The following is a 25389-nucleotide window of genomic DNA, read 5'->3' as shown; positions in this document are numbered from 1 at the left end:
CTGGCCTTAGACGATTTTATGAGTGCCCGTATTTTTTTGCTAATACTGATCAGAGATGCCCTATTTCTTTATCTTTGCCTATACTCCGATGTCAATCCCTGATAGGGAAGGCAATCTCTAACCTGCAGTCCAAACAAATACTTGGCCTCTTCGCATTCTAGTTATTTGCTCCCAATACTTTAGTTCCTTTTCCATTTTTTTCCAATAAATACCATCCCCCCTCCTGCCTACGGTTTATGTCCCTAATTGCAGTCACCCCTATCAGTAGAATCTCCTTTCTCCTATCCAGTGTTGGCTTAGTTCTTAGAATACTTTCTGCTAATTTATGGATATAATATTCTGTATGATTTATTGTTATTTTCCTTAAAGGCCTGCATCCAAAATCCCAGTCTTACCTTGGTTCTTGAGTCCCCCCCCCCATTTCCACTTTGAAATGTAGTTTTCTGCTTGGGCTATGTGCAGGAGTCTTAATTGTGTAACTTTGAAATACCCCTTCAAATTGGGTAAATCCAATCTTCCCTGTTCTATTAGAAGAATCAGCTTATCACACTTGACTCTTGCTGTCTTCCCCTCCCAGATAAGGTCCTTCAGCTCTTTATTAATTGCTAGCCACAATTCCTCTGATTGAAAAAATATGCCTGACCAGTTTATAAGACTAAAGGGACTAAACATTTTAACTGTTTGTATTTCATTATCTATATAACAAAGCATCCATTTTCTCAGATTTTATATTAATTTTTTTAAATTCTTCCCGCAAATTGTTAGTTGCCACACTAGAATCATTTTTAATCCATACTCCTAAATACTTAATTTAACATTTATGAATATTCCTTAACCAGTTTGTGAGGATACATAATTTATCGGTATTGCCTTTGTTTCAGCTTCATTAATTTTGTATCCCAAAAAGATCTGAAACTGTCTCAAAATGTTCTACAACACTATAATGTCTCTTTCTGGTTTTGTCATCATTAGCCTAGTATGAGCCTATAAACCTATACACCATATTCACAGTTGCATCTTCCTTACACAGAACACCTCAACATTTGCTATCTAGCAAAGGAAAATTGTCTGAAGTCTGCTTGGGGCAGAAAATAACTATAAAAACACTTCCAAGCAAAAATTCTACATCTTCTCGACCTTGTTGCAAACTAGGAAGCCAAGTATATGCCTTCCCATTCTTCCCTTGTAAATTACTTTTCCCAATCTTTTCTAAATTCCTCAAATTGACTTTTACAGTTACCAAGCACCATTTTATATGCCCTTCAAATTATCCTTTTTTTTAAAGCAGCTTCTGTTCTAGATTAAACTAAAATAATCTACCAGAGCAGGTCTGTCATTTTGGATTCTTCTATCCCTTTCTCTTTACTAATACTCGAATATCAATCCCTGGTAGGGAAGACAGTCCAAACTTCTTCTTGACCTCATCCCAGACTATTACCTTTCCCTCTCTAGTTGGTTGCACCCAATACCTTGGCTCCTTTTCCAGTTTTCTCCAGTAAATTCCATCCCTCTCTCCCCTAATTTCTGTATCCCTACTTGCAGTCATTCCCATCTGCAGCTTTATGAATACAATATTCTGTGTGGTGGTTGTTATTCTCCTCAAGGATCTGCATACAAAATCACACAAACTCATTTTTTGAACTCCACCCTCTGCTTCATCATAATTTTCCACTCTGAATGATAACCATTTCCTTGTTTTATACACATGACCCTTAACTGCATAGCTCTGAAATATAATTTCAAATCAGGTAATCCTAAACCATTTTCCTCTAATGGGAAGATAAAATATCCCTGCCTCTACCTCACCCAGATAAATTCCTTCAACTCTATATTGATTAATTGTCCACAACTTCTCTAGCTGATAAAACTATGCTTGAACTGCATATAAACAAAAGGGACTAAACATTTTCACTGCTTGTGTCTTACTATTCATAGCCATAAACAAGAGCTTCCAGTTTCTCATTTTTTGCATTACCTGCTGTTGAGTCTCTTCCCACATATCTTTAGCTGCCATAGCAGAATTTTTTAATCCACACTCCTACATACTACATTTTATTGTCCACCCATAAATGCGGCTATTACTGAACTAATGTATGTGTGGGTACATAATTTACAGCTATAGCCTTTTTTGTCTTCATTAGGTAGTTGCAATTAACCTGCCTTCCACTTAAATGAGACAGTGTAGCAAAACAGTGTAAAAACAATAATGATAATAATAAGGTTAATTGCAACTGCATTCCAGGTTGGTCACGTTTTTTAAAGTTATACAAACCTCAATTAAGACTAGTTCTTTTATCTCTGATGATGCTTGTATATCTTTATCTTAAGCATTTAACACTACAGCTGCTGGTTCCTGGTTGAGCTTACTGCAGGAATTAAGGTGTGTTTTTTTCCTTTTGGAACAGTGGGATTCTCTTAATTTCTGCTCCCCTCTGGATCATCATTCGGTTAATGTTATCAAATGTTTGCCTCCCCTCCACAAAACCACAGTGACCCATATCCATTAATTTTAGCAACATCTTTGGTATTCTTTTGGCTATTATCCACACACTGTAAAATCATGGTTTAAAATTAAAATGGGTCTACATGAAGCTGGGTCTGATGGGTCCTCACAGTCTTTGGGTAATACAACCAAAACAGCTTTCTTCCAAGATGCTGGTTCTTCCCCTACCTTTAAACTAATATTAAACTTTTACAGATCTTAACCACTTTCTTCCCCTCCCAACTTCCAAACTACCACATGAATAGCATTGGTTACTGGACACTTTTCTGCATAGTCATTATACATCACCATTGTTATCTCCTCCGATCAGAACTACTAGCTCTTGGGCCTAATCTTGATGTAACCTTAGAAAAATTAAGTCTTCCATAAATTTTACCATTTATGCTTTTTCTTGGTTTCCACTTCCCTCTCCTTTACACAAATATTTGTAATAATTTTGAAATACGTTTTATATCTCTAGAGGAACTGTGGTCATTTCTTGTGTCACAAGTTCCCTAGGTCTAGGATACTCAGAAAACAAACTCAGCCACTGATATAAAGATACTTCCAACTTTATTCAGCCAAAAAAATAAACAAAAGCTCTCTTTATACAGTATGTTTTCATTAAAACCTTCATCAGATGTGAACTGCATGCAACCAAAATCCTTTTATACCTCTAGTTCCCATCATTTCAATTAACTAAGACACAATTAAAGTATAAAGGTACAGTAAAAATTGAATATTCAAGCCTACTTATCTAAAATAACATACTGGTACAACACATTCACCTAAAACCTATTAACAAATGTTAAAACATGTTAAAAAATCATACACTGTTTCTTAAAACTTCAAAAACAAAAATAACTTTCTTGGGTGGCAAAAGCCAGGGAACCTTTTTGGCTAGGCTTATATAGGCCCCAGGGCCGATAGCCTAGTACCTACCTATGAACCTAACACGTGGTGTGGTGATCCCACCACTGCCACCAAATGTGACTACCCTCCATTGGACCAGTAATCAAGGAGCCTCAATCCTCACCAGTGGCACCTGTGGGGGACATTCACTGGGAGGATAACAGGTACACACAGTATTTCCAGATGCAGCTGTCTACATCAAGTGCAACTTCCCTTAAGAGCAGACAAAGACCACAGTCAGTCCGGGGCTTGTTTCTCCAGATCTCTAATAAGACTCCCCACTGGCACAGTTACAGAGATGAGATCTCAGCTGAGTGACCAAACCAAGACCACCCAGCACCCTGTCTGTCCAACCAGTGCTGTGTGTCCCTGCCCAAGTAGTTGACACACACACTCTTTGAAGTTTGATTTACACACACACACACACACACACACACACCTGGGAAAGGCTGGCACAGGTTTACTAGGTATGCCTTCTTCTGCCCAGACTAAAAGGTAGTTTCCACCAGTCACTCCTCAACAGCTACTCTAAGGCCCTTAACAAAGGGTGTAAAATCTTACTGTGAAATATTAATACAAATGGTAGTTTGATCAAGAGCAAGGTTGTTAGGAGTGGCCCACATAGTGTCACCACATAAATATGCAAGTATTCTCAAACCTTAAATATTTCTACACAGATCAGCCACAATTAAAGGTTTAAATAAATGTCATAATAAATAAAAGAATACAATGATACTGAATATATATTCACAGTTACATCAGAATTCAAAACCACAGGAACTATTTAAAATAACACTGCAGTACAGGCTCACACAAATAAAGAAAAATATCTAAACTAAGCTTCGCTATATTCCGGACTGTACCCAAGGCAGTTATACTGTTCCCTAGAAACTTACATCATTAGAGCAAGGCAGATGATGTGAATGGCTCTTGTTGTCAGGTCCACGGCCAAATGTAGAATGCTCCGTCTCACTCACAGACTTCTCAAAATAATAACTAAAATATTACTGCTGGGATAGCGTGCAGAATGACATAATTTCTGGTCATCTGATTTCTAGTTCCTAGACCAAAACCCCCACTGTTGAAGCTGACAGTATTTAGCAACTACCTGTAAAAATATTCAAACAAGGGCTTTTGCTCAGATCGTTGACAGATGTTGGAAGTCATAAAACAACTGCATTCCTTCATTCTTCAAAAGTAGCAATTGGTTCACTCCAAAGACAATACAGAAAGCTTCCTAGTACAGACTTGGTGTCTCTAGCTGCACTGAAAACTTGAGAGCTTCTTTATAGCATATCCTATAAAGTGATTTAATTTCATAGTTTTCTAAAGTTTACTGGACTGAGGTTAACCCCTCAGTATTCCAGTTTCCACTGTTAAAATATATAGATTTTAACAGTTACAATAGTGCATGTACGTTTCTGTTCTCTCCCAGTAGGGCACACTGTGGATACATCTTAAACTCAGCACTTTACAAATACCTTTTCAACTCAGGCATCTGTACAGAGCAGTTTGCTATACACATGATATACAATTCTAATACATTTGTAATACAAGCATCTTGTATAAATTGGTTTGATATTCACAAATGACAATTATTTACAAAACTCCTGCTAGCTGTGCTGGCAGTGCCTCCTTTTGTCACAATTACATACTCAGATCCACAGGATATAGCCAATTTACTAGGAGACAAACTTAGCACAGGTCACACACAAGCATCTACACCTGTCCCTCAAATCTCCCAAGAACAAGTCCTTAAGGCATTACCCAAGGCCAAAAACACTACCCGTCACATTGCTGGATGCCATACTGGGCTGCCTACTGGTCAGCCTGAATCAGGACTTGACAAACCTCCCCCTACAGAGGCTATACAGTATCAGCTTCCAAACAGGCTTCATAACAGATAGAGGACAGCAACAGTCATCCCAAGGTTGGGATGTGAACTACCCAGGTAATTATAAGACCCATTAGACTTATCAGTCATCTATAAGGCTACAGAAAGAATCATTATGGAATTACTAAATAAGGAAACAGATCAAACAGAATTCAGGGTGAAAACATTTATATCAGACATAGCAATTTAATGTTGGGAGGTCTTGACAGAACCAAAGATGAGATTATGAAACATCATGCCAATATTAGCGAACTCAAGAAGAACTTCATGGAATCTGTTCCAGAGCCAATGCCCAATGAATGGGACAAGCGACTTACACTCAATCACTTTTCCGAACACTTAATGTCAGTGGTCAGATCCACACAGGCATTGAAGGACCACCACTAGTGAAGACTAAGACTCTCACCATCTCAAATTTACCTTATACAGTTAAAAGTGAAATCCCAACAAAAGAAGTTCCCATTGTTCACACAGAAACAAAGACCATAACCTATAAGGCTGCACAGGGCAGTGATGGAAATACAGATGCAGAGTCCGCAATTTTACTGAGTGCTCAAACCATCAGCTCAGAGACAAAGAGCACCACTACTACAACTCAGATCACAAAGACTGTTAAAGGTGGAGTTTCTGAAACAAGGACAGAAGAGAGAATATTTATCTCAGGAGATGCAGACATTGGCCATGACCAAGCCTTAGCTCAAGCAATCAAGGAGGCAAAGGAGCAGCATCCGGACATGTCTGTGACCAAAGTGGTAGTGCACCAAGAAACAGAAATAGCCGAATAATAATTTAACATAGTAGCTGGACCTGTTCTCTCAACTTCCTTCAACTTTCAAGAAACCAGCATTCATTGCATTTGAGTCTGTTGCAGTCTACAGCTGAGAAAAAAATCAACAAACTTTCCTTTACATTAAGGAGTTTTTAAGAGCTGTACAAGCTGAAGAGCTCCTGATGTCTGTGGATTCTCTCGTAAATAGTTATCTCCCAGTTTTTTTTTTTTCATGTCTTGATATGGAGTAAACTGTATTTAGCTGCACTGATTGGGTTGAAATGCCACAGTCAGCCCTTCCCATGTTATAGACCTATTTAGTACTTTTAAATTCCATATTGATTAATTTTCCTGTGGTTATGCAGACGCAACTATAAATCAGAAAATCATGTGTATAAACATTATGGAGCATTCTTCCTTTCAGTTTGGTCAGAAATCATCATTTGAAGGTTAGAATGCCATAAAATAGAGCAGCAGAACGTGACATTTTCTTTTGTTTTCCTCCTAGTGAAACTGAGTCTGTCTGACAATAAATTGAGTAAGACACCGCAGAAGTGCTGTGTTAAGTTTTATTTACCACACTTTATAGTGGCAGCAAATCCTTTGCCTTCTTTGGCTCTAGCATGCAAGCACTGGATACAAAATGATGTTGCTTTGTAATATTTCCTACCCTTTTATAAATAATACCTTCTAATACGAATGTCACTGCAATAATAATTTCCTGGTGGTTGAAGATCCTAAACTGTGTACCTTAAGCCTCACAAGCAATAAAGATCATTCCCATAGTGCAGCAATGTGAACAGGTGACTATTTTTTCCTTGCTTAGGCAGCATTCTGAAGTGTCTTACTCCAAACGTAATTACATGCGGTCCCTTTTGTTTTATGTATTTTAAAAAATGAAAATGGTAATATATACTTTTGAGGAAGTTTAATACTTAAATCGCTGGATGACAAGTATCACATAATATAAATTGTATTTTATACTGTGAACTTTAGAGCTTTTTTATGAAACTGCGACATGTTATCTTTGTTTGTTTCCTTTTTTTGGGTGGGGGAGTAGGGGCATGTGTAGACTTTCTTCTACCATCATGGAAGTCTGCAGTCACATACGACTGTTTATGCAACTGTGTTATTCAGCATCAGTTTGCATTTGTCAAAATGCAGTGGTATTTAGAACACAGGGTGGAAGAAAATATTATGTTCACTTTTCTAAATACCGTATGGAGGCTGCCTGGATTTTCAGCTATCAATTTTCACAAAGGACAAGACTCCATTTTCAAAGAAGTTTGCGTCGTTTTAATTTTTCTTTAACCAATTAAACAGCAAATTTGTTGCCCTTCTTGTATGCTAGATAAGGAGCTTCTAAAGGCATTCACATACTTGTAGAGATACTTTCGTACTTGTTTATTGTTTTTGCTAATTCTGACTGATATTTTGCTGCTATCTGGCTAGGTTTGCTAAAAGCAAATCATTGGCTACATAGGTTTAGCATACAATACATGTGAAAACTATCTCCACATTTTCCAAATAGTCATTCACTGGCTTCCAGGCTATCGTTACTTGGTTAGTAAACCATTGTTAAATTCAGCTACTACTCTGTGTTCAAGGCACACAGAGAATTACATGTTCTGGTATGACTAATATTTTAAACACAACTCGTACCACTTTTGCAAATAAAACTGAATTGTAGTAATAGGTTCATAGGTAGGTACTAGGCTATCTGCCCGAGGGCATTTATAAGCCTTGCCAGACTGTCGGCTTTCGCCGCCCCATTGATTAATTAACATGGCATTCAGCTGCCAGGAATAGTGCAAATCAAGAAGTTATGTACTCATCATAACGTTCGATGTATGTAGTCCATCTCTCCTCACATTTTTACCCGTGTGTTCGGAGCCGAACCTCGGCTCCAACTCGGCCATACTCTAGCTCGAAGTCTTTCAATTGGCCGGGCTAAGAGGTATCCCATGCTGCACTGCTCCCTTTTCCCAGAACTTGTTTGCTGCAAGCTAAATCACTCAATCATTTCCCCTTCATCCACATGATACATATCGAAGGAACAAACATTCCAATAATAAAAGGAGTACTGAAACCAGAACTAACCTTTAGGTCCTCCAGGATGGGGGAAGGCGGGAGGGTAAGAAAGAATGCGAGGCGAGATGGACTACATACATCGAACTTCATGGTGAGTACATAACTTCTTGATGTTTAGTACAATCTCGCCTACATTCTTACCCGTGGGACAGCGTCCCCAGCACCTGAACCCTGGGAGGCTCAGTGGAAAATACTCCTGAGCACTGTGGAACCAAAGGAAGATCTGCCTCTGGATACCAAATCCAATTTGTAGTGAGTAATAAAGGTGTGAGGAGATGCTCATGTAGTCGCAGCACAAATATCATCCATAGACATTCTGGCCTGAAAAGCTGTAGATGTAGACATAGAATGGGCAGAATGAGCCTTCACTCTAAATGGTAAATCCTTACCACCTGAGGCATAAATGAAGGAAATACAACTAGAGATCCATCTAGACAAGGTCACTTTGGAAAAAAGAGACCCAATCTTATTTTCTGAAAATGAGAAACAGCTGATCCGATTTTCTAAGATCCTTTGTTCTATGTAAATAAAAATGCAACTGCCTGTGAACATCCAGCAGGTGAAATTTAAATTCTGCCCTATTAGAGAACTCTGGAAAAAATATGGGCAGTTCAATGGACTGGTTGAGATTACTAACCGAAGCCACTTTGGGCATAAAGGAAGGGTTTGGTCGGAGGGAAAATCTGTCCTTGTGAAAAATCAAGTAAGGCGGTCTAACTGACGAAGCTTGGAGCTCTGAGACACGTCTAGCTGAAGTGATGGCTACCAAAAAGATAGTTTTCCAAGTCAAATATTTCAGTTCACAAGTAGCTGCAGGCTCAAACGGGGAAGTGGCGAGGCATTGTAGCACACAATTTAGATCCCAAGGCATGACCGGGTCAAAGACTGGAGGGCGAATCAGCATAGTGCCCTTCAAGAATGCCTTACAAAGTTTATGCATCATTAGACTGGGTTCATTAGTGACGTGAAAAGTGGAAATAGCCACCAACTGGACTTTAATGGTTGCAGCTGCTGACCCCTGATTGAAAAGCATGGAAAGAAATTCCAGAACTGAAGAAACTGGAGCTGTATAAGGATCAATTTGTCTTGCATGAGCCCAGATGGAGAATCTTTTACATTTACTGGAATAAATCTTTCTGGTTGAAGGTTTATGAGAAGACAGAATATGAACCACTTCCGGAGAAAAATGATGAAGCCTGACTAGTGATGGAAGTGGAGTAGCCAGGCCGTCAACCGGAGGGTTTGAAGAGAGGGATGGAACTGCCCTGATATACGAGTCAGCAGATCTGTCTGTGGGTCCAGAATCCAGGGTGCATCCATGAGATAGGGATGGAGAAAGGAGAACCAAATTTGATGAGGCCAGTGTGGAGCAATCATAATAATTTTGCTTCCCAAGGATTGCACTTTCTGAATGACCTTCATCAGCAGAGGAACAGGCAGGAAGGCATAAAGTGACCGGAGGGCCAATCGTGAACTAGAGCATCCCTGGGTGACTCACCCTCTGGGGCAATAAGGGTGAAGTAGCTGCTACACTTGGTAATAAGAAGGCTGGCAAATAGGTCGCAGCAAGGCTGACCCCTTCTGCGGAAAATCTGCTCTGCAACCTGCCTGTTCAGGGACCACTCGTGAGGCATCAGAATAGCTCTGCTCAACCTGTCTGCAATCACGCTGGACTTCCCCAGAATGTGCGTTGCTACAAGAAAGCGTTGGGAAGACACTGCCCACTGCCACACTCGAATGGCCTCTCTGCAAAAGGGAGTACGACTTGGTTTCTCCCTGTTTGTTCAGATTTGTTGAGATACCATACCTACCATACCACCAACATATTATCTGAGTGGATCGCAATTGTCCCGAGAGGAAGAAAGCTCTGAAGTGCTTGCAACGCTAGTAGCACTGCTCTCATCTCCAAGATATTGATATGCAGATGTATCTCGTGTTCCTACCACATGCCTTGGACTGTCCTGCCCCCCCCACCCCATCTGGGAGGCATCTGTGGTCACTGTGGCAACAGGAGGGGATGGAACGAAAGGGTTTTCCCACACTGAGGTTGCTGGTGTGAAGCCACCAGCATAGATCCTGCTTGCACCTGTCTGTGATCATTATGAGATGAGAAAGAGGAAGACTTTGTAAAGACCACTGGTCAAAGAGCATCCACTGAAGGAGCCTCATGTGTAGCCTCATAAGAGGGACTAGCATAATTGTTGAAGCCATCATCCCTAACAATTTGAGAACCGTTTTTGCCTGCACTTTCTTTAAAGGGAGCAAAGCGTTTACCTGTTGTTGCAAACCTTGAATCCTTTCTTGTGGTAAAAATGCCCTCATGAGCACGGTCTAACTCGGCGCTTATAAAGGTGACACGCTGCGAGGGCAACAAGGCAGACTTTTCCCAGTTTAGAGTGATGCCCAGTTGCTGACACAGCTTTATAGTGGCATCTCTGGTCTGCAGTAGTAGATGCCTGGTGGTGGCAGAAAGGAGCCAGTCATCCAGATACGGTAACATTTCGAATCCCTGACATCTCAAGTGAGCAGTCACCACTGCCATACATTTGGTGAACACCCTGGGGGCTGTGGTGAGACCAAAGTGCAGGACACAAAATTGAAATTGACTGGCTCCCAGCCGGAAGCGTAGATTACTTCTGGATGCCCTGTCCATCTTTATATGGTAGTAAGCATCTTTGAGGTCAATGGAGCACATCCACACTTCTTTTCCCAACAATGGGAGAATAGATTGCAACGTGACCATTCGGAACTTGGACTTCTTCACGTGGAGGTTCAAACGGCTGAGATCCAAGATGGGTCTCAGGTCCCCTGTTCTTTTTGGCGCCAAAAAGAATCTGGAGTAAGTCCCTAATCTGATCTGGTCTGAGGGGACATGCTGGATGGCTCCTTTTCCTAGCAGCTTTATAACCTCTGAAGCTGTGGAATCCCTTTGATTGGGTGGAACATCTGGGATTCTTTTGATCGGTGGAGGGGGAGAAGAGAAGGGAATGTGATATCCACCGGAAATTAGAAGTTATGTACTTACCATACCGTTCCATCTGAGTAGGTGGATTCATTTGTCTGCAACCTGTGGGTTATGGATCCGATATCGGATCCGAACCGGCATGGTTAATCCAGCTATGGATCCGTGCTCTTAGCTCCTCCCCTCACCCATAATGCCCTGCTCTCCCTACATGACCTCAGATCGAGTTTGCCCTGAATCAAAATACCCTGGAAAGGGTAACACATAATATGCAGGAAACTGACAAGGCCAGGGGGATAGGAGGGACAAATGAATCCACCTACTCAGATGGAACGTTATGATAAGTACATAACTTCTAAATCTGAAGTAGGAGATTCATTTGTCTGCAACCTGTGGGACAGAGTCCCCAGCTACCTGAATCTTGGGCCGTCATGGAAGGATATTCCGGAGCACCGCAGAGCCAAAGGATGCTCTACCTCTAGATGCGATATCCAGCTTGTAATGAGAAATAAAGGTATGAGATGAAGCCCAAGTGGCTACTGAACAAATGTCATCCAGAGGAATCCTAGCCTTAAAGGCCTGAGGTAGAAACTGACCGGTCGAATGGGCATGGACTCCTCCGCGGGCCTCCCAGAAGCTTGATAAGCTAAAAGAATACATTAATCCAGCGTGACAAGGAGACTTTGAAATTGGCTTACCCAAATTAAATTTGGCAAAGGAAATGAACAACTGATCGGATTGCCTATGACCAGCTGTCCTGTTAAGATAAAAACAAAGCTGCCTGTGAACATCCAAGGAATGCAGCTTGTATTCACCCTTGTTCTGATATTTAGGAAAGAAAACAGGGAGGTTAATGGACTGATTAATGTTTGCTTCTGAAGCTACCTTAGGAAGAAAGGAGGGATTGGTCCTGAGGTATACGCAGTCCGGATGGAAGGCCAAGTAAGGAGGCTTCATGGATAAGGGTTGAAGTTCCGAAACTCTTTTGGCCGAAGTAATGGCTACTAAAAAAGCAGTCTTGAGGGATAAAAATTTAAGATCTACAGAGGCCGCAGGCTCGAAGGGGGGAGCGGTCAAGGCCTGAAGAACCAAAGAAAGATCCCATGGAGGAACCGCTTGCTTGATAGGGGGTCTAAGAAGAAAGGTGCCTTTTAGAAAGATTTTACACAATTTGGCAGACATAAGTGGTCCGGAGTCATGACCAACATGATGGTGAGAAATAGCCACAAGTTGCACTTTGACCGTGGAACTACTGGCACCATCATTAAAAAGAGTGGTTAGGAAGTCTAGCACCAGAGGAAGGGGAACCGTGAAGGGATCTAGACCTTGCCCAAATGGAGAATCGTTTCCATTTACTGCGGTAAACTTTCCTGGTAGATGGTTTATGAGCTGCTACCAGGATGGCCTTAACAGGGGACGAGATACCGGGAGTCCTAATTAGGAGTGGAACTGGAGCAGCCAAGCAGTCAGCTTCAGGTTGTCCAGATTCGGAGTTGGTAGGTTCGATGGGTGTGATATCAGATCCGGAATGGGATCTAGAATCCAAGGCGGATTCACCGAGTGAGACCTTAGGTAAGGGAACCAGATCTGTCGAGGCCAGAATGGGGCAATGAGGATCATTCTGCACCCCAACCGAGAGGCTTTCTGAATAACTTGGAGCATCAGAGGCAAAGGGTGGTAAGCGTAAAGAAGACCGGGAGGCCAAGCATGCACCAGAGCGTCTCTCTGGGAAACCCTTGGAGGAGGGATTAGAGCGAAAAAACTGTCGCACTTGGTGTTTAAGGGAGACGCAAAGAGATCGCAGACAAGAGTTCCCCACCGTAGATGCTACTTGAGCATTGAGAGACCACTCGCACGCGGAGAGAATGGTGCGACTGAGCTTGTCCGCAAGGATGTTGGACCGACCCGAATATGCGCTATGAGAAAGCGGTTGGTGGAGATCGCCCATTCCCACACTCTCATGGCTTCTCGACATAAGGGATAAGACCTAGTTCTCCCCTGTTTGTTGATGTACCAGACCACCGACATGTTGTCTGACTGAATCGCAATTGTTCCCAGGGGAAGAAAGGCCTGAAGTGCTCGCAACGCCAAGAGCACTGCTCTCATCTCTAGAACATTGATATGCAGGGAGGTCTCTGAGTCGTTCCACGTGCCTTGGACCATCCGGCCTGCAAAATGCCCCACCCGAGGCGGGAGGCGTCCGTGGTCACCATGGCAAGAGGGGGAGAAGCACAAAAGGGGTGGCCTCCGTTGAGATCCTGTGAGTGCAGCCACCACAAGAGGGACTGCTTGCAAGCCTTGCTGATCGCAATGGGATGATGCAGAGGTAGAGCAAGGTAAGACCACTGAACTTGAAGTGTCCACTGAAGGACCCGCATGTTGAACCTGGCGAGTGGAAGAAGAGATATCGCTGCCGCCATGGACCCTAGAGCCCTCAGGACCAATTCCGCCAGAACTGAGCTGGAGTGGAGGATGGCCCGCACCTGGAGTCGCAGATTCTGAACTCTGTCGGCTGTGAGGAAGGCTCTTAACTCCCTCGTGTCTAACCTGGCACTTATAAAATCTATCAACTGAGTAGGAGCCAGGTTGGATTTTGCTACGTTTATCATGATGCCCAGGCGGGGAGCTAGATGAAGAAAGGAGTCTCGCCAATGATAGTAGATGCCTTGTTGGAGCCAGTCATCCAGGTGCGGAAGACCTGCACCCCTGAAGCCTCAGGTGGGCCGCAACCACTGCTAATACTTTGGTGAACACCCTGGGGGCTGTGGTGAGACCAAAGGGAAGGACCCTGAACTGGTAGTGACTGGCTCCCAGCCGGAAGCGAAGAAACCTCCTGGAACGTCTGTCCATTAGTATGTGGTAGTACGCATCCTTGAGGTCTATAGAGCACATCCAGTGATTCTCTCCCAGAAGGGGGAGGATGGATTGCAAGGTGACCATCCGGAACTTCTCCTTGGGAACTGCCACGTTTAACAGGGACAGGTCTAAAATTGGTCTTAGGTCCCCTGTCTTTTTTGGCACTAAAAAGAACCTGGAGTAGAACCCTGATCTGATCTGGTCTGGGCGGACGGGCTGGATGGCTCTTTTCCCCAGCAGATGGCCAATTTCTGCCGAATCGGCCTCCCACTGACTGGGTGGAACATCGGGGAGGGATTTTAATTTTGGAATATGATGAAAGGGGATCTTGTATCCTCTGGATATAATGCGGAGGACCCAGCGGTCTGATGTTATGGACTCCCATGCCGCTAGGTGCTCCCCGACTGCCTCCAGAGTGGAGCAGTCGGGCAACCTCAGGGCTGCTCAGAGAAAGGTTCTCTGGACCCGAAGTTCCTGGGAGCCCCTCTGCCCTGGGGGCGTCCTCCCTGTCCTCCTCTGCCACGGAAAGACTGGTTGTCCGGAGCGGGTTGGGATTGCTGCGACTTCCGGAACCACATCTTCTTCTGGCCCTTTTGGTTCCTAGAGTAGGACCTCTGGGGCACAGAGAAGCGGATTCAGACGGCAGACAGCGTCTTCCCGTCCTTTTTGCTCTGGGTCAAGGTGTCGCGAACAGTTTTGCCAAAAAGGGCAGAACCATCAAAGGGACGCCTTGAAGGGCTCCGTGAAATCGCAATGGCGGAGCCAGGCCTGGCGTCTAGTGACTAGGCCTACTCCTGCAGTTCTAGCGGCTCCCTCAGTAGCATGGGACAGCAACCGCATAGAGGTATTCATCACGGACCGAAGAGTGGCCATACGGGTGGAGTGCAAAACTTTGTCCTCCTCCGACATGGACTCTGGGGGGGGGTGCAGCGTATTCTTTAATAAGATCGCTCTGCATCCTGATAACATGTGCCAGGTAGTTGAGCGCCCTCACTGAGAAGTTCTCTGAACTAAACATTCGTTTCCCCAAGCGGTCCATCATCTGAGACTCCTTGCTCGGGGGGATGGACTGAGGGATTCTCCTGGGCGAGTTCCCTCTTGGTGGCTGCTACCATCAACATGGCATCTACCGGGGCCCCTTACTCCAGTGGGCACGGTCTGCAGGGGGGCTAAGGATACGGTCTGGCCTTTTGGGGATTGGCTCCACGGTGTCCGGTTCCTTCCACGCCCTGGTGGTAAGGTCCACCAGGGGATCGGCAGGAGGGGACACCCAAGAGGTAGACGGGCCCGCTTCGAATGCCTCCAAGAACACGGACTCGTCCGAGGAAGACTTGGGGGCAGACCACCTCCCCTTATGCGAAACATTTCCATGATGTCTCCAAAGAAGACATCCTCGGGGGGTGATCTTGGGGAGCCTTCCCCTTCCTCCAAGTCCGTGTCTTCAGTTAAAGACTGGAGTCTATGTGCCTCCTTTTGGGGCTTCCTCAGGGGGGGGGCTGTCCGAGGAGCCCTCGCAAGCAGTGTCTTGTTCCAATGGAACAGCTTGGGGCACTGAAGCGGGCTGTCCCAGTGGCCGGATGGTGGAAGCCTGACCCAGTGCAGATGGAGCGGGACGGAGCGAAGCAAGTGCCGGGGTCCAGAAGCCCTCAACAGAGCCCTCTCCACTACATCAAAAGCCGAGGGAGCCAGCCTCGACCAACGGATCCGAAAGTCGGCTCCCTCGATCCGAAGAGTGGATCGAGCCGCCCGAGACACTGATCCGGCGACCAGTGCGCTCCGACACAGACGGCACGAGGCACACTGAGTCCCCAGATCTGAAGCTTCGAGCCAGGCTCCGAGGTTGGATCCGAAACACTCGAAGGCAGGGTCGGATCCGAAGTACCTAGTACTATCGGCGCCGACCCACCCCCGGCTCCAAAGCTGCCCGGCTCCAAACGCTCCGAACCCAGGTAGCGGGTCGAGAGAAGGAGCTATAGGCTTGAAAAATGGGGTCGAGCTCCCCCCCAGAGGAGGGAGGCAGGAGCACTCCCATCTGCATCTGGGCCTGGATGAACCTTCTCATCATGTGGTCCAGATCAAAGGCTATATGTAGATCTCGAAGAGGCTACCGAGGTAGGCCTTGAGTGCCTCCTCGATAGCCTCGACGGAGATCGGGTCTCCTCCTCCAAAGGCCCCGGTGAAAAGCAGACCGGAGACCGGAGACGAGGGGGGGGGGGGAGCCAGCAGCCAAGGAGGCCGGGGGGGGAGCCCGCTTAGCTGGCGGGGCCGAAACGGAGGTCTCGGCCCGCCGCTTGTGGTGCTTCTCTCTCCGATCCTTTTTTCTTGCCTCTCTCTCCTCCAACCCAGCAGCGGGAGGTTGAGTCCCAGGTGGAGGAGGGGGAGCAGGTGAGGAGGGAACTGTAGCCACAGTACCCACCACAGGAGCGGAAGCCAAAGCCGAGTCTGGGGGTAGAAGTCCCGCCAGGACCAGCTTCGACCTCCGCTCCTTCAATGCCCTGGGGTTGAACCCTGCACAAATGGAACATCCAGAAGTGAGATGTTCAACCCCAAGGCATCGAACGCACCGAGTGAGGCCATCAGCAGGGGAAAGCTTATGGCCACACTCGGAGCACTTCGAAAATATTGCCTTAGGGGCTTCTGACATAACTAAGTCCTTTTTTTTTTTTTTTTTTTTTTTTTAAACAAATAAAAGACAGAGAACTAGTACTAAACTAGTACACACACAAGGCCTCAAACAGCACACTCAAACAAAAACTCCGACCAGCGAGGGGAGGGTATAAAAATAAAGTTTTAAAAGTAAAATTTAAAACCGAAACTATCAAGAGATAAAGGGAAACCTAACACAATCACTCAAAACTAACTCCAAAAAATCAAATTAAAGCTTTTTTTTAGATATTAATAATCACTTAGCTGAAGAGCTCAGACGATCCAAGACCTGGTTACCAGCGCAGCAAACTAGATCTGAGGTCATGTAGGGAGAGCAGGGCATTATGGGCGAGGGGAGGAGCTAAGAGCTCGGATCCATAGCTGGATTAACCATGCCGGTTCGGATCCGATATCGGATCCATAACCCACAGGTTGCAGACAAATGAATCTCCTACTTCAGATCTATTTTTAATACCCACTGGTCCTGGGTGATGTCTTGCCAGGCTTCTGGGTATAATGAAATGCGACTCCCGACTGGCTCCGGAAATGCACAGTCGTGCCTCCCATCAGGAGCACTGGTAGGGAGAACCACAAAAGAAATCATGGTCTCCCTGGTTACGGGGGCCTCCTCTGCCTCTAGGGCGACCTCTACTTGAGTTAAGAAGCAAAGGAAAGACCACCGGCTCAGCTTTCAACAACAGTACAACACCAAATGTTCCTTCTTATGGGAGCAGCAATCGCTGAGTATACTCCTTCACAAGCCTTTTGTCAGCAAAAACAGATAAACCAGCACGTAAACGTTTAAGACTGGAACAAGACTTCTTTATTCACAAAACAGTAAACCCAGCCTGAGAGTCTCAGGCTTTTTCAAGGTGAAATAACTGTGTGGCCATTCAGCATATATAACACTCTTAATAGGCCAAACCCATTAATTAGATCATAAAGAATTAATCAATTAAAAAATTAAAAACAGTTGTTGTTCCTTCAAATAACCTAGTTCATGTTTAAAGTGCTGTAGTACTTATAAAACCAATATTCATTAAACATCCATACAACTGCATAATTTAAAAAATCTATGTATAATTTAAAATAAAGTTGCACTCGTACTGAGTAAACTGTACAAAAATAAAAATACAAATTTTTTGTAGTCACATACTAAATAATGTTAATCTTTATAAAAAATGTGCCACCAAAAAACATATTACTTGGTATGAACAAGTAATACAAGTTGTCTAACCAGATGCAACCATCATAAGTCCATCTCTGGAAGCATTGAGTTTAAATGTAATAAATTAAGACCTAAACCTTATAAGGAAATGTATGTGAATGAATACCCCAGAATCAAAACGCATTGAAATATGTGTTGTTAAATGTAAACAAGAAATACTTTAAAATTACAATTTATTCCTCCTCATTTTAAGTATGCTCCTTAGACTAGCACTCTTTTACTCTACTTGAGTTACCACCCCCTCCCCTGCCTCTGGAGGGGGAATCACTTTGTGCGTCATGCAAACACTCTGATTTCTTGAACCACATTTTCCCACTCTTCTGGGCCTTGGGATAAGGGCTAGAAGGCATGGAAAAACGGACTACCATGGCAGACAGAGTTTTTCCCTCTTGCTCACACCTAGTGAGAGTGTCTTTCACCTTGGTTCCAAACAATGAGGAACCATCAAACGGGGCGTTGGTGAATGTAAACTTGAAGGCCTCTGCGAAATTAGAGGCGCATCCAGGAGTGCCTCCTGAGAGAGACTCTGGAACTCGCTGCCCTACTCGCTCCTTCGGCTGTGTAGGAGATCAGCCTCATGGAGGAGTTAGCGATAGAATTCAGGGTACACATCTGAACATTGACTTTGAGCCACTGCGTCAGCAACGTTACCCTGCAGAGCATCTCCAAGCTCTTTCAGGAGATCTCTTTAGAGCCATGTAAAATGTGATAAGTAATTCAGCGATCGTAAAGTAAATGCCGCTGAAGAAAACATACACTTCCCATACCGATCCATGGTCCTAGACTCCTTGTTAGGGGGATGGATGGTAGATGAAGTCTCAGCCAGTTCTTTCTTGGTGGCAGCTGCCACCACCACTGCATCTATTGGGACACCTTTCGTGAGAAAGTCTTTGTCAGCAGGGGCAGACAGAAATTTGTTGGGTCTCCTGGGGACTGGTTCCACAGTGTCAGGGGTTTCCCACATCCTTCGACAAACCAGATCCAGGAGTTCGAAGGGTGGAGAGACCCAGGAGGTGGAGGGCTGAGCCCCAAAGGCCTTCAAGAACACCAACTCCTCTTCAGAGGGGGTGGGTTTGAGGGCCAGTCGCCTCTCTGCTTCAAGATCTCTAGGATATCAGAGAAGGAGATATCCTCGGTGGATGACTTGGGGGACCCCTCAGATTCCTCGAGGTCTGGGTCTGATGTGCGAGACTCTTCCTGGGAGTCGATGTGCTTCCTCTTGCACATTCTTTTTCTGGGTGGCTCCTCAAGCAAAAACTCTGGGGGGCCCTCAGAACTTAGAGGAACACTGATGGAGGTATCCTGAGGCCTTGGGTCTCCGCTGTCCAAAGATAGAGGGTGATTAGAGACTGATACCGGAACTGGAGGGGGAAGAGTATCAGAGCTGTATGATGCAGCTGAGGACCTGGCCAGCATGCTCCGCATGACCTCGAAAGCTGGGCCCCAGGCTCCGAAGATCAACTAACCGTGGAAACCCTCTGAGCAGAAGGGACAAGGTCCGAAGTTGAAGCAAGGGTCAGGCTCACCCAAGCTGAAGCACCAAGAGGGAGGCTAGGAGCCGAACAGCATTCTGAGACCTCCCCCTCGGGTCTGACTGAGGAGCCATGAGTCCTGAATCTCGTGGATGGAGCCGACGGGGTCGGAGCTGTGATCGGAGCCAATAAGCCAGGATGGGCTACCGGAGCCGACCTCAAAGCATCAGACGGCGCCGACCACTCTGGCGCCGAAGGCTGAGATTTGCTCAGAGGATGATCTATCGACAATGGATGGGTGAAGGGCTCCAGAGCCAACTGGGCTGGAGCAGAAAGCAATTTAGCCAGCACTGGAAATTGGAGCAGTCTCTGGACCACTCTATCCACAACCACATCAGAGTGTGTCCTGGAGGACCTAGAGGATAAGGTAGGAGACCTAGACCGCCTCTCAGAAGGAGACCTGCGAGGAGGAGAAACCAGTCTAAATATTGGAGACCGGCTGTGAGCTAGAATCGCCATCACTGGCTCAGAGAGGCTGGGAGCCAATGTAGGTCCTGTAGATTCACAAACTTCCTTCAGCACTGAAGACAGTGGAGCCGGGGATGCCACAGTAGATTTAGCAACTTTCTAAGGAGGCTCTGATAATACAAACGGAGCCTGAGATCGTTTTTTTGCCTTGGAAGATTTGTCTTTTTTAGAGGGAGAGGACTTAGCACTAGAAGACCTCTCCAAATCTTCTTTGAAAGAGGGTTTTAGTAGTCCCTTCAGAATTAGTTTGTTCTTCTGTTCTTGAAGAACACAAGGGCTGAAAGTGTGACAGAACGCACAAGACTCTTGAAGGTGTATAGCCCCCAAACAATAAACACACACAGAGTGCCCATTGGTAATAGACATCTTGTACCCACATTTACTACATTTCTTAAAGCCCGAAGGCTTATGTTTCTTTTGTATCTTTAGACATGGTGGGCAGAATACTAGACACAACACCACAGAAACTAACATTAGCAACAAGCGCGGGAACTACAAACTAACAAACTACAGACAGTACACAAGGACCTCTAACTCAAATGGTCCTGACAGGAAACAAGGGGCAGGACTAGGTCCTCTAATTTAAACAGCCCTAGCCTGGAGGGGGTAGGTACCTAAACACAAAACAAGCACAGAAGGGAAAAAGGTAACCAAGCGAGGACTAGGTCCTCTAACTGAAACGGGCCTAGCCTGTTGGGAGATAGCTAACGGGATACCAAAACCAAAAGTAAACAAAGCCACAAAGGTCCGCACAAAACAGCCTCCACAAAACCACAACACGCACACACAGCTATGAAAATAGCTGTTGGAGCAAAATTTTTAGTCAAGAAGACAAAAAGGTTATACTTAGCCACAGCCAAGAGAGAGACCATGTTTGAGCTTTGCGAGAGGCAAATGAGATCTAGGGAAAGGGAGCAGTGCAGCATGGGATACCTCTTAGCCCCGCCAAATGAAAGACTTCGAGCTAGAGTATGGCTGAATCGGAGCAGAGGTTCGGCTCCGAACCCACGGGTAAGAATGTAGGCGAGATTGGACTACATAATATCCTAAATTTATTTACTTTCTGTCAGGAATAGTGCAAATCCAAAATTTATTTAATTTACACACTTTATTTAAAATGCAGTGTCATGACACAAAGACATATGACTGGAGCATTTCTCCACGGGCCTCTGCTGAAAACTAGCTTTATTCCAAGTTAGACTTTCCCAGTAAACAAATGTTAAATAAATAAAATAACCTACAAACTCTTGACCCAAACCAGTTTGGATTCATCAAGGAGGTTGCTGAAGCGATGGACGAGGGCAAATCAGTACAAATGAAATGTGGACAACTGGAAGGGAAACTGCAAATTCACCCATGGATAAGTACACTGTCCGTTATGGAAAGGGGGCAACAAGTAATGTTCCAACATATCCTTGTTCTTCCCACTCGGGGTTATTCATACACAAAATATAAGGGCTAAGAAATTACCATAGGAATGTAAAGCTAGGCTTCTAATTATCGTCACGGAGCCTATTAAATACCTATGAACCTATAATACTTTGTGTGAAAAGCAGTTGCTGTAGACAAAGTTGTACAGTAAATCAATGGTTCAGAGAGAGAGTAATAAGACAAGGGACCTAGGAGTGCAGGGCCAAAGACACAGCTCTGTTAAGTGGCCTGTGTGCAGTCCAGTTTGGGTGTAGAGGTTGGAAAGTGGTACATATTCCATTTATGCTCTTGTAGTCAAGTTGCACTTTGCAAACTAGTTATTGAAACAGATTTGTGTGCACTTTCTTGCTGTTACCTCACCCTTAGCTGGGCAGTGGTAGGATGCAAACCCCACAGGTGTCAATCATCTTGATGACAGTGAGTAGTGTCCTGTCATCTGGGTGTTACATTTAGGGCCAGTGGTTATAGCTTACCATCACATTGGGTGGCAGTGGTGCCTGCTTACCGACACACCACTGAACAGTTAATTTACTCAGTCACAAAATGAGGGTGGGAGGTTGGCATAATGGTTAAGGTGTTTACCTTACAAACACAAGGTGCACGGTTCGATTCTCACATGGGGTAGTTGGCTAGGCTTCAAATGACCCACGAGGGCAGTTAGTCTAGTATGAACCTATGAACCTATATAGTGCATCTCAGTGTATTCCTACAAGTATTTTAGTCTACTAGAGCAAAATACCCGAACAGCAATAGTAAGAATGATACAAAGGAGACACTACAAAAATATAATAATAAACCTATATCACTCTTATCTTCACTATATTTGAAAGAGGTCACTTTAAGCACTTCACCTGGTTTACTCTTAAGGTTGTTACCATCACATACTAAACACATGCACTCAAATGACTACTGTTTTATATTCCAATTAACAAGCCTCATGTTCCTTTCCATTTATTACTACTCATTTTCAATCACTTTTCTATACTACGTGGATGCATACTGCCGTATTTCCCACATTTTCAGCTATGTACCTTTAATGCTACTGACTATTCTTTGAATAGCAGTTCAGAAACTCATGCCTTAGTACATTATAATGTTCATAAACAGAGGGATTTCCAAGATGGCTGCACACTGAGTAACAACTTAATTCTGTCTCTCATGGTGTGAAAACAGAAACTTGGCAAAGAAAGACAGTGGATCTGGATTTCTGAGCAAATTTCACCAACTAGTAAGTGTGCTGCTTGGATGCTAGTAAAAAAGAAATATAGAAGACTGGAAGGAAAATCGGCTACAAAAGGTGATGAAAAAGCACTGACTGGGAAAAGTACTGTAGCTGTTAAGCAAAAAGAAGTGCACGCTCCAGACATGACTTCCAGTAACCTTGAGGAAAGTATAAGCAATTGCACACAGACCTGACTAAAGTAAACAAAACACTGATGGAGTATATTAACTCAAATAATAAAGGGCTGGAAAAAATGGAAGAAGTTTTAAACAGATACTCAGATGAGATGATAAAGACTACAAAACTCAGAGGTTGAAATGAAGAAAAGGCTGGCTGAATATGAGACTGCACATGAAGAGATGTTTCAAATACTAATAGAATTAGAGGTTAGAGCATGTAGAGAAAACCTGAGATTTTCTGCTGTACCCGAGAAGCTGGAAGGAGCAGTCTGTATTAATTTCATAAAAGCAAAAATAAGCAACTGGACTGGTACTCCACAACAGGAATTGTTAAAAATGCAAACTTACCAGTAGAAGGAGTTGATTCTGACAAATGTGCAGTAGAAGGACGAAGTACTAAACATGGGAGACAGCAGACTGTTTATGGAGAATGACTACTCATTGTACAACAGGCAAAAGAGGAACAAATTTATTCATTATATAGGGAATGTCAAGAAGCAGGTGTGAGATTCAAACTGCTGAAGCAAGCTACCTTCAAAATATTTTCCTTGGAGGAACAAAACATTTTTTGATGAAATACATACTAAGGCAGAAATACAAAAGTTTGTCCAAAAAAAAGCGTGTTGTGAAACAGAAAGAGATTCTCCTCCTTGTTCTTCTGGTAATAAAGACCACATGGAGACTGTGCCAATGAAACCTTTCCCAGTGTTGCAATGGAAAATGCTTGAGAGAGAGAAAAAAAGCATAGGAGTTGATTAGAAGAATCAAGAGTGCACTGGAAATGAAGCAGAGATAGGGTTTGAGAGATGGAGATAAACAGGCATAGAAGAAGAAAATCTGGAAATATTGGACTTTCTTGGACTTTGTTAAACTTGTAGGGGACTCTAAAGCATATGTCCTACTTTATATCATTAATGTTAGGGAAAATATTCAGGAGGGGGAAGAGGAGGGACAGAGCTAACTGTAAGTAAAACATGTTTTTCTTAATAGTATTACTTAAGGGATGTAGGATTTTCTCTGCATTTTATAAAGTAAAGTTGTTTCAGTTATTTTTCAGTGTAATGGAGATACCAATATAAATAGGTGCTTCTGATTATTCTTTTTGTTCCTTTCTCCCTGCTTCTCTCTCTCTCCTTGTTTAGTTTTAAGAAATGTATGCACTGCAATGTAAAAAAGGGATCTGGTTAAAAGAGCATGACAAAATAAAAAATAGTGTGATTTTTCTCATTCTTATATATATGGGAAAGACTGGCCATTAGCTTTAAAGCTTTAAAAATGCAAGTAAATGAAAAAGAGTATTGAATATTGTAAGATTTTTTTTTTCTAGTAAACAGTCCTGTATCAGTTCTCATGTCACTAAAAGACAAGAAATGGCTTGGAGAAAATGTCTTCTGAATGCATTCAATTGTCTGCCTAGCTGGGAGAGCTATAAAGATAAGGCAAAACCAGACATCACTTAGTAGAATCACAGGCTCTACCATGTGTCTTATGGATAATCTTTCTTTCGATTTAGCTTGAGTCTGTGTGTGGCTGTTAGTTGGGAATTTTGTTCCTACAGGGGGGGAGGGTGTAAAACTTCAACATTTGAAGATGTACATAATTTTCTGTGTTAAGTTACTAGGTTTCAGGGGGTATTGAGAGTGTATGTATTTTTGAGGGTTTTCAATAAAACAAAAGGTTTTGCAAAATGTGTCACAGGCTGAAATGTAGATGACAAGACATAATTGTATAAAATTAACCTGCCAAACAGTGCAAGCATGTAACACAAAAGCTGGAACTAGACATTTAATAAAAAAGTTGTTATACATAAAAGGTGGGAATAATAATTCCCGCAAGAATATGATTCTTTCTACAATGTCTTTAAACATTAATGGTCTCAAAGATAAATACAAAAAAGAAAGTAGTGAAGTGTATTAAAAATGTAGAGTGCAAATAGCTGTGTTACAGAAGACACTTAGAAATAAATGAACATGTGAATTTGATGAAGGTTTTCATGATGGTTATTTAGCAGGATACCTAGGGAAAAGGAAGAGAGGAGTACTTGTAATAATTGCAAGAGGAGCTCCAACAGTAACAGAAGAGAAGAAAAAGGGCAATAATTGTAGATTTGTAGTACTAAGGGGCTACTGGCAAGGGTATTTATATTCCACTGAAAACTGCTATAATGGAGCAAAAAAAATTCTGGGATAAATAATCAGCTTTCAGTAATGAATATTACTTACAGGTGGGGACTGAAATTTGATTTGCTACAGTTAAGATGTGTCTGGGGGGGGGTGCAGAAAGGGAAATATAACAAAGGAGGGTAGATGTTTAACACTGATACACACAGATGCACTATATTTTATTTCCTTATTTAACCATTTTTAACTGGTCAGTGGATCTTTTCAGCAACCCAAGTCACACACTGTCAGTTTGTAGCTGCCTTGCATAATCAGCCTGTTAAAGTACTCCAGTTTACACTTATAAACATGATTTCTGGACCAGCAATCCATCAGAACTATAATATAAAGAAATAAGACTTGCCTCGTTTCTGCAGGACCTCTTGGATATCAGGTTTTGGTGCTGGCTCTGGTAGTGAATCTTGAGCATTCATTTCTTCTGGTTCATCATCTGTTGCAGACTCTCCTACAGATAAGATATGGATCTTTGATCCTAGATCAATTACCTCATTGCTTAGGAAGGCTGCAGGACCATCAATCCCTACCAAAGAAAACAAT

At 43.6% G+C, this 25389-nt stretch overlaps 1 protein-coding gene across 3 annotated transcripts in view; it reads right to left on the bottom strand.

The window, feature by feature from the left end:
* The window catches only part of TULP3 (TUB like protein 3), a 1091431-nt gene that overhangs the window by 674623 nt on the left and 391419 nt on the right, over positions 1–25389 (bottom strand). For all 3 annotated transcript variants that reach the window (XM_044087608.1, XM_044087605.1, XM_044087606.1), the window contains one exon: positions 25196–25372. In XM_044087608.1, coding sequence (XP_043943543.1) covers positions 25196–25372 — 177 coding nt within the window. The remainder of the gene's footprint in view (positions 1–25195; positions 25373–25389) is intronic.

This window comes from Protopterus annectens, chromosome 11.part0 (assembly GCF_019279795.1).
Source record: "Protopterus annectens isolate FY-2018-M chromosome 11.part0, PAN1.0, whole genome shotgun sequence".
NCBI classification, from domain to species: domain Eukaryota; kingdom Metazoa; phylum Chordata; order Ceratodontiformes; family Protopteridae; genus Protopterus; species Protopterus annectens.
Note: the sequence above shows the minus strand (reverse complement) of the source record. Positions and strands in the feature narration are given on the sequence as shown.